The sequence below is a fragment of the Apium graveolens genome, chromosome 6 (assembly GCF_009905375.1).
Source record: "Apium graveolens cultivar Ventura chromosome 6, ASM990537v1, whole genome shotgun sequence".
Classification (NCBI taxonomy): Eukaryota; Viridiplantae; Streptophyta; class Magnoliopsida; order Apiales; family Apiaceae; genus Apium; species Apium graveolens.
This window is the reverse complement of record NC_133652.1, coordinates 58950484-58961345: the sequence shown is the minus strand read 5'-3', so window position 1 is coordinate 58961345 and position 10862 is coordinate 58950484. Positions and strand designations below refer to the sequence as shown.

The window sequence follows — 10862 nt, the reverse complement described above, 5'->3', positions numbered from 1 at the left end:
TTATAAATCAAGAAACTCCAACTATTCTACTCCAATAGTTGGTGGCTGCTCAACTCCCCTCCATTCAATAACTTGATGCTAACAAAAAGGGGGAGAAAAGCTCAAGTAAGGGGGTGAAAGGCGCAAGTGAGCGGGAGCTACAGCTAAACATACAAGTTAGCAAAGTGATTGTGCCAACAATTGCTTTCACAAAGCCACCAGCCCCGGACAACATTAATATCATAAATTTGGTAGTAGCAAAACTAAACATAGATGACAAACTGCTAAAGATTGATATAGCAGCAACTGAGAAGGAATTGAAAGAAAAGTGGAGAAAGATAGATGCAGAGATTCAACAAAAGTTTGGGCCAATTCAGAAACTAGATAAAGTCTTTAGTCATCAACCTTAAGTCATGAAAATCTCTGTGAATGACATAAGTATGAACTATCTGGAAAAAGGGTCAAACTTCCTACATCAAATCTCCAAAAGCAGATTTAATCATGAAGCCTAAAAGAAACTATCCAAAGTTTTCAGACAAGAATCCTATGGATACTGTGTATGAGACACCTAAGCCAGATGAGAAGAAGCTGTTGGCAAGGTCAATTGCATTTTACAAGGATTCAACAGATTCAGCACTTAAAAAGAGAATTGCAAAGATCAACAGAAATGGTAAAGAGATATGTGTTGTGGCTGGACACCCTCAGTTTCTAGAAGCCAAAAAGGAATAGAAAGAGAGAATAAGGTAAGAAAAGAAGTAAGATGCCTTAAATGCTAAGAAGCTCAAACAAAAAGAAGGAGCAAGCTGCTATCTTAGCCAAACTTCAAGCTGTGAAGACTACAACTGAGATCTCTGCACAACCATCTATGATTGCTGAACCTCAAGATCAACAACAAGATGAACCATAACAGAAAAGAAGATTCAGATACAAGCTACTGTCCAAGAGAAAATTGGACTTCAGTAATGAGGAAAAGGAAGACTCTATTCCGAAGAAGCCTACAACTACAACTCAAGCATCAAAACCCTTTGTGGTATTTGAAGAATTCAATGTTGTGGATCCAATAAGGAATATTCATGGTGAGCCAATTATTCCTAAGGATGAGCCAGTAGACTGGGATAGTTTGCCAATTTCTGAGCTAAATTTACCTATTTTCAAGCCAAAGAAGACAAAGACAAGAGCAAGCAAGAAAGTGAAGCCTGTGATTCTCAAATTTAAGACCTCAATCAGAGCTAAATCTACAGTCGACAAGGGATACATCTTGTACATCTGTGACATCAAGGACTTTTCTGACATAAACCTTTACTTAGATGAATTGGAAGAAGTTAGAGGAATTAATGCTCACAGACATCTCCCTGAAAGTCTGGTATTTAAATACAAGGGAGGAAGAGAGGTCATATGGCCACTTCACATGATTCTTCTAAAAAGCCAATATGTGCTACTAAAGATCTACTCTTCATTTAAAAAGAATTTTGGTTACAATATAACTGTAAGAAGACTAGTTCTAAAGAAGATTGAGGAGCGGAGAAGTACTAGAGCCAAAGATGTACTTCCAAAAACTCTATCTATTCCCTTTACAGGAAAGAGAGTGCATCTGAGGCCCTATTGGTTGATGGAATTCAGGGATGAAAAAAGAGTTAGAAGATTCTTCAGGTTGGAGGACCAATTGAGTATCTCCAGCAATGAGACTCTTTTGGAAATGCAGGAAATGCTAAATCTCTCAGAAGCTGATGAACTTGAATTCCACAGACAACTCCAGAATCAAATTGAAGAAAACAACAGAAGGCTTGGAAAGAAATCCAGATAATCAAGGAAATAGATCTATCTGCTCAGACTAGAGGAGCACCTTGATAATTATTGTGAGCAATTTCTTTGCGTACTTTGCACTGTTCAATTTTCAGTAATATTGTAGCACTTATCAGTTTTGTCTACTATTTTTCAATCTGTATTTTTAGGATGTTTTGTTATCATCAAGTTTCTCTTAATTTTTGGCTACAATTCCAGTAGACATAAATTGGGGGAGATTGTTAGGAATATGTCATGTACTTGATGATAAGCTAAACAAGACACCTTAGTAGATTTGACTTAGTGAATTTTGTAGCACTCGATGGATGATCAATTATAGTCCCGACGGATGATTCAATATAGTCCCGACGGATGACTAATTGATATCCATCGGGTGAGTAGCTTAGGTAACAATAAGTAATGTAACACATTTCTGCATACAACTTTGTGTAGATTATGTAGTAATATGAGTCATGTTGACTACTAGTAAATATGCAGAATAGGTTGATTAATTATAAATATTAGATGTCTTGTAATTCTGCATAAATGAAATGGAGTTAAGTGTCAAATAGCTACCCGACGGATGAACAACAAAGCTACCCAACAGATGATCAACAAGACTACCCGACGGATAACAAACATGTACCCGACGGATGATCAATTCAAATATCTGTTGACAGTGACAACACAGTCACATGCGTTGGGTGTTTGTAAAAGGAATGTGGCATCCTATTTAGCAGGGTTTTGAGAACAAAGAAGCATTACCATTTCCATGCTATTATGAAGATATTCAAAGATGCTGGAATAGAGTAGTGAAGTAGCATGGAGTTAGACTTGATAGGCTTTATTTTATTATCATGTCTTATTACCATGTAAACTTGGTGATATATAAACCAAGTGTAGCAAGTAGAATAAATAACTAAGCAAACAAATTTTAGAAGAGAAATAGATAAGGTTGTAACTATTACAAATTTCTCAGTAGTTTGTTTGTTCACTTGTAAAAGGCAGCTGTAAGCTATTCAAGCTTCACAGGGTTTTCTCGATATATATATATGTATATATATATATATATATATATATATATATATATATATATATATATATATATATATATATATATATATATATATGGTGGATACATTCAAATCCACCAGAAAGTTTTAAAGACTTGTGTTTTTATTACTTGTGTTTTGATTTATACAATTCTCTTATTCCGCACTTTGCAAATCAAACACTTAAATATTATTGAGTTAGAACAATTTTAAAAATCTCAAAAAGAACCCAGAATTACATTCAACCCCCCCTTCTATAATTCTTGTTGTATTGTTAGGGAATAACAATGTGGTTTCTTAAATTCAGTCAGTTAAATGTAGCCTTTCTTACTTGTGCTCATATAATTTTTAGATAACTATAACTTCAACATGAATCAGCCTAATTCACCTTAAAAAAGTCCAATAAATCTTCATATCCAAAAAATCAAAAACCAAAGATAAATTACCTGATCAATGATGTACTGGTCTAGAATCTTCACATCGGTAAAATGAAAGTCACTCGGAATTTTGCTTTCTTCATCCAGTTTCCAGACTAATGCATGTCATTTCTCCATATTGGATTCCAGTGCTTCAGTCTTCCAACTAACACAACTGAAAAATTATCATATAAGATATGGACACAGAAACCTGAGTAAAATACAAAACAAGAATCTGAGATTTGATCGAGAAAAGAATCAAAAAATATATGCATCAACACTACAGTATAAAAATTATAAATTTCAATTAATAACAACAAAACTGGTCTAAGAAATAGATGAGAAAATGTAAACAAAATCATCGTTCACTAATTAAAAACTCATTAAACTGATATTTTGTAAACTAACAAAATAAATTATGAACTTTGATCAGTAATTACGATACATAATAAATATTTTTTATACATCAATATGCTAACTATAAAAAAATAGTTTAATGTAGTTTTATAGAAACACAACTTATGAACAATTATACAACTTTGTAGCTTGAGATATAGTTATCGTGAATTGGTGAAAAACCAATACAAAATAGAGAATACTCCAATACATCTCCTTATTCTATTCGTTGTCCTGAAAAAAAATCATAAATATGACTGAAATTTGTAGCTAATTTAGATAACTTTACCCTTTCATCATACGTGTTACTAGAACAAATATGATAGGAAAAAAAGAGACTTCGGTGAGAACTATTATCAAACACTATCAAAATAACATCCATCGTGTCAGAAATCAGTATCGCAATTTATAATCCATGATCGAGAGAGATGAATAACTTAACTGTTTCATCTATGGAGCAGAAATCTAGCAGAATAGAAATTCGAAAATTTGATTAACATTTGAATATTTTATACAAGCACGCACAGAAAATTCGATCAACAATCATCACCCATCTACAAATGCTCTGAATGAGCAAGAGTGTCTCCATACTCATTTCGAATATTGAGAATCAACACTACATAAATATCAAACATTAATCAATAAAAATCTATATAATAAACAAATTAGATACATATAAAAATACAAACATGGTAAAATATCGTTAGGAACAAAATTGAGCCCGAGGATAAAAATAACCTCTCTTAGAAATTTCATCAAACATGTAAACCTTAAAAAATAAATTTGTATAATTGCTCGAGGTTTAAGAATTTTTACCTGATTTGGTTGAGCTAAATGTAATTTTTGATCCCAAACAATTTTTCTTCGCCTTAGTCGAACCTAAACAAACAGCAAAATATGAAAATAAAATCAAATACAGATGATAAAAATCTTACAGATGAAATTGAAATTGTAATTATAATTTGGTGTATAGAAATCTGAGTAAAATACTAATTAAATGAGTAATCCTAACGATTTAAGAAAATACATGGCTTCTATACATATACAAATGATAATGAGAAGAAGATTAGAATGAAATTATGGATTTTATTTTGAAATAGATGGCTTCTATACATATCCAAGTCTGTTTTAAATGTTTGTTTTCATAATTTCATATTGGCAAGGCTCATAAATGTGATTTGGAAGCAGAACTACAGGTTATAAAAGAAGAGAATGCAGGATTGTAACATGTTTTGACAAGTAAGACTCTGACTACAACTTTGGTTCTGTAAAACGAATTGGTATAATTATTTTACTTCTCTTATTGATTAGTGCATACGTAATCAAATAGCGACAAAGAGGATGAAGCAGAAGGTATGTTAACCATACACTAATCACTTCATATAACAAATTGCAGTATACACATACATTGTAATTTTGCGGACAATGAAAATGTTTTCCTTCAGTGCATGGAGGAGTTCATGAAAGCTCACAAGGCAAAAAAACGAAGGGAAATGACTGAAAAGGAGCTGGAGCTGTTTGTACTAAGCAAGGACGACACCAATACTCCCGTAATAAAATCTATTTCGCCCGTATAGACTACTATAGCATAATGTCGTATTTCATATTTCGATTATGTCATTGTTACGCCGTTTTGTGTGAACTGTGTGAACAGAGGAAGCATGTAGTTGTATTTCAATTGGTGCTCGTTTGGATATTTTTTCAGTACATTTCTGTTATGAAATTAAAATAACAATGAGGTAGAATGTGTACACTGCAAATCTCTTACATTGTGAAAATTGTAATATAAATAAATGCTACGTAATAAAGGTACTATTGTATGCTCTGAATTTTCATGTCATTCTCTTTCATTTTTTAACAAAGGTACAAGATACGAAATAATTATTATGTCTAGAAATTATAAAAGAATTTTGTTCATATATATAACTTGCATGTACTAACCTTTGTACGCAAACAAGATACGCCGCCTCACTTTCTGCACTTTATGTTGGTTTCATATATAATTCATGTTTATCAACTAAACTTCATTTTGATAGTTTTGCTAAATTTGCGTCATGTTATCGCCAAAGTATATAATAAATAACTATCATCTAAGATAATATATGATATTTACGAAGCAGATGGTTTAGACTTCCACCTTTAGTAGTGACATTTTCATTCATATAAATCACATTAGACTTTGATAAGAGATTTTGCTTGGTTTTGCAAATACTTTAGTTATTTTAATTTGATAAAGTGATATCCAAATTTATTTAAATCTTTAAAGTCATTGTCTTTAAATTAATGTTAAATCCTTCCATTTGATTTTGGTGTAAGATGCTTAAAATAAAATTTGTATATCATGAAGTATTGTTCAGATTTCAACGAGTATAATTTGCGCAATTAATTTCACATTTCAAAAAATAGGATTTGCAATACAATGAAATTTTACCTCGTACATGTATAATAGAATTTGCAATTCGAAAAAATTTTACATTGTAGTTTGATAACCATTCACCTCGCACATTTGTAAATTGAGTGAATGAAAATTTTTTAATATTATACTTATAAAATATTCACAGGTGTGTTTAAGATGACCAACACTTCTTCCAAAATAAACAATAATTTTGTCTATACATAAGTAATGACATAATAATATTAATAATTTTTTTCGGATCTCAACAAACAAGATTTGTAATTCAACAAAATTTCACGGATTAACTTGTTAACATTTCACTCCGCACAATATAATTTGAGTGAATAGTAATTTTTAATATTACTTCTTATATATTTATAGTTGTGTTTAAGATCAGGGCTCAATAACACTTCTTTAATAAAATAAAATAATAATTATGTTTATGCGTAAGTAATAAAATCATAGTATTATAATATATAATCGAATAAAAATTAAACTATTATATTCGTCAACACAAATTTTCGGTCAGCTCTGGTCCCTATCCAATCTTACAATAATAAAATTTTAAGTTATAGAATGTATAGTCAATTGATCATTGACGAATATAGAAAAATTTGTTTTCACTTTCATATCATTTCTTCAACTCACGCAGTTCAAAATTTATTATAAATATTTTTGAAAAACTTCTGTAGAACCTAGTGAAAAGATTTAGTTGATGTGGCCCTCACGATTTTGCTTTTTGTTACAAACTTACAACACATACCTATCTATCATACTATAGATTTAATTATTATAAACAAATTATATGAAGAAATAAAAGCTGAAAAATAATTTATTTATAGGTGAATAAAAAACAAATTTATACGAACAAGATAAGAATGCTGCTGGTGATGCCGACGTGTGACATATTCCTACTCAAATTCTCTTGTACCTTTTTTCGCTAATTAAATTATCCTATACCTTTTTTACCAAAATGTCATCCTTTTTGTACCAAAATGTCGTCATCACAAGATAAATCAAATTGGGGCCCACTTTTCTTACAGATAACTTAGCTACTATGTGATCTCTCCAGGCGTGCCTTCGTCGCATTTATCCATTACAACCTACTACTATCGGCAGTTTCATATTCTACTTCTTTAATATATGTGTTAATTTAACGAAAATATCTAACAATTTAAATATATTTTACAGCCAAAATATTTCAATTCTTGGGATGATGATTTGAGCCTAATAAAGGTGAGCTTAGTTGCTAATTAGTATTTTATTAATTCATATACATGCACTCTTCATTCTACAATGTAATTTAATTTTAAATTTATGTTTCACGGTATTTGTTTGTAACTAACAAGTGGAGAGAAATTGAAATGCAATTAGTGTCCAACTTCTTTATTCTATGTGACTCAGTTCTATTGATAGCATTATTCTTAGTCAAGGTTCTAAAGCTTAACCAATTAAGCATTTAGTTGAGTGTGCTCAACGAGTATATGTGTAAAAAGACGGGACGTGTAGAGGTGTAAAAGACCCTACATTTGGTTCAATTATTTCAGGTAGAGTTGGCAATTTCGTACAAGACATGAAAATAACTGATTCGGGTTGACCTTTGTGGTTCACGAACATGAAAGTATATGAACATAAATTATACAGATAAATTTATTATCCGTTTTGAGTTTACCTTTAGGTACATGACACGAAACAAAAATACACAAAGTGAATACCTATTTAAAATTACATAAATACATGTTTTTAAATAATTTTTTGAATATAATATTTACATAAAATAAATACAAAATAGTTTCAAATTTAATTTTCACAAGTTTTGACCAAAATTGATTATTTATGCCATATTGATTTAAAAACTCGACTAGTAAAAATGTAATATTTAAATATTTTTATTTATTTATCTTAATTTCTATTTTATTCAAAATTTACATGAACACGACAGGAAACTTAAACGAAATAAAGGACACGAACACGAAACCGAACAAATCTTTAATGGGTTGGGATTTGATTTGGCATTATCTACACGAAATACAAAAGTACACGATACGAAAGTATATGAAACGAATGAATTGTCAGGTCTAGTTTCAGTAAAAAGCCATATTATGTGTTCGATACAGCTAATACGAAAGTACGCGAAATGATTTCCATGTCTACAAACCATCAAGAAATTTTGTTTATATATGCCTTCAGGAGACTTCTCTTAATCTTTGCACAAAAACTAAGGCGCATCACTTTTCACACTTTATTTTGGTTCCATATACAATTCATGTTTATCGACTAAACGTCGTTGAGGCCATTTCACTTCTTTTATGTCAATCTATCTATAAAATATATAAAAAATTCACACAAGAATAGACTAATTCTTGACGAAACATCCTATGATATAGAATAAATGAAGAGAATCCACACAAGAAATCATAGTCTTCTCAATGATGAACAGAAGATAGTCTATGATTCCATTCTTGACAATATCAACCAGAAAAAAGGTGGTGTTTTCTTTGTTTACGGAAGTGGAGGATGTGGAAAGACTTTCTTGTTGCAGACACTGTGTTGTCAATTACGATCAGAGCATAAGATTGTGCTTTCTGTTGCCTCATGTGGTATAGCTGCTGTGTTGCTTCCTGGTGGAAGAACCGCACACTCCCGCTTTCACATTCCACTCAAGCTTGATGAAAATTGTTCTGCCGGTTTAAGACACGGGACTGATATTTCTGAGCTACTTCAGCGAACTGATTTAATAATTTGGGATGAGGCTCCTATGCAACATCGTCATGCTTTTGAATGCGTTGATCGATCCTTGAGAGATATTATGTATACTATTGATAAAACCAAAGCTAAAAAGCCATTTGGTGGTATAACCATTGTTTTTGGTGGAGATTTTAGGCAGATACTTCCTGTCATTCCAAAAGCATCAAGGGCTGAAGTTGTCTGCTCTACCCTCAATAAATCCAAGCTTTGGGAATCCTGTGAAGTATTTTTATTGAAGCAAAACATGTGGCTTAATGCAGGAAATAGTGATTTGGGGAACAAAACCATTGCGGACTTTAGCAAGTGGCAGCTTGCTGTCGGTGATGGCAAAGAAACCAATATTTCTCCAAGTCCAGACATTGGTGAAATGTTAATAAAGATTCCTGATCAATGTATCGTTCATACGTCCGGAGATCCAATCCAGAAGCTTTTTGAAGTGACGTACCCAGATTTTATACAAAATATCTCTTCACATGAATACCTCAGATCAAGGGCCATACTCACACCTACCAATATCGTGGTGGATGAGATTAATACAATGATAGTTGAAAAAATTCATGGCATGGTTTACACTTATCTGAGTCAGGATTCAATTGATGATGCAGGTGATGATGATAATGATTTCAGATCCGCTTTTCCAGTTGAGTATCTAAACTCTATCAATATGCCTTGCATTCCTAAGCATGAGTTAAAATTAAAGGTAGGAGTTGTCGTCATGCTTATGAGAAACTTAAACCAGATCATGGGATTATGCAATGGTACAAGAATGATTGTGAAATCCTGTAGGAAGAACAGTATTGAATGTGAGATTTTGTGTGGCTCTCATATTGGAATGAAACATCTAATACCTAGAATTGAGATGATTCCAAGTGACACGAACTGGCCGTTTGAATTTAAATGCGTTCAGTTTCCAATTTAAATATGTTATGCCATGACGATTAACAAAAGTCAGGGACAATCACTTGATACGGTTGGGCTTTACCTTCCTAAAGCAGATTTCTCGCACAGACACATTTATGCTGCTATATCCAGAGTGACACGACCTGAAGGCCTCCATATTCTCATAGATAGTTGTGATGGTATTAGCACATATATCACAAATAATATAGTTTTTGAGGAAGTATTTTACAATCTTCCAAGTGTAGACAATTGACATGACATATTAAGAACTTCCTGTAACATTTTTCTATATTTCCTTCTTAACTTTGGATTTATTGTGTTTGAAATATCAATGGTGTGAGTTCAACATCCAAAATGTTATACTTTTTTTACTGAATCCGTCTATGAACATAATATAAACAATAAATTTCCAATTATTTTGTCTATTAAAAATATGTATAATCTGTTTGATTAGGAAGATTTTCTTAATTGTTTATATACCGTACATATTTTATTAGGAATTGGAATTCAGTTTTCCTTTTTTCTGTTGGCAAAAACCCAAATGATAAGGGTGGTTAGTTGTCATAATCACATCAAACTCTTACTTTAAGAATTATCAGCAAATTAAACCGGGATATTACTCTAATTCTCAATTAAAAGAATAGATTTGCACTATCAATTTCGAGCTAAATTGTTGTCATCTCCCTAATGCCTTGCTGGTTAAATATATTTTCAACATTTTTACAGGAGTTTTGTCATTTTCTAAGCATCATCCTTTTTTTCTCTCAAGAGTTCAACCATTTTATAAGATCTTCAATTCTTTAAGCGATTTATACAGTTCTTAGAATATTGAATGTATAAATATCTTACCTGCTGAGTTGTTATTAAATTTTTGAATGAACTTTTTTCATGCTCTTCTTATAGTGATCTTTTTCAATGGAATCATTTGATCGTCTATCCAATCTCAACAAGGCAAGCACTAACTGGAAAATTAAGGTCAGGGTTACCAGGATATGGGCTAACATGACTTTAGAGATGAACTCATTGAAAGACTACAATCTTATTCTCCTTGACGATGATGTATGTTTTAAATTTATTCATCTTTGCGTTATTTGTTGTCAATCCTTTTTTCCAGTATTATATATTTATGTCATTTAAATTATCTAAATATAGGATAACCATGTTCATGCCTTTGCCTATCATAACATTTTGGAA

General features: G+C 31.6%; 1 protein-coding gene across 1 annotated transcript; it reads left to right on the top strand.

The window, feature by feature from the left end:
* Positions 1-8412: 8412 nt before the first annotated feature.
* On the top strand, positions 8413-9687 carry LOC141665129 (uncharacterized). The gene has a single exon (XM_074471115.1). It carries the CDS (start codon positions 8413-8415, stop codon positions 9685-9687), a length of 1275 nt encoding a protein of 424 aa, XP_074327216.1.
* The last annotated feature ends 1175 nt before the right edge of the window (positions 9688-10862 follow it).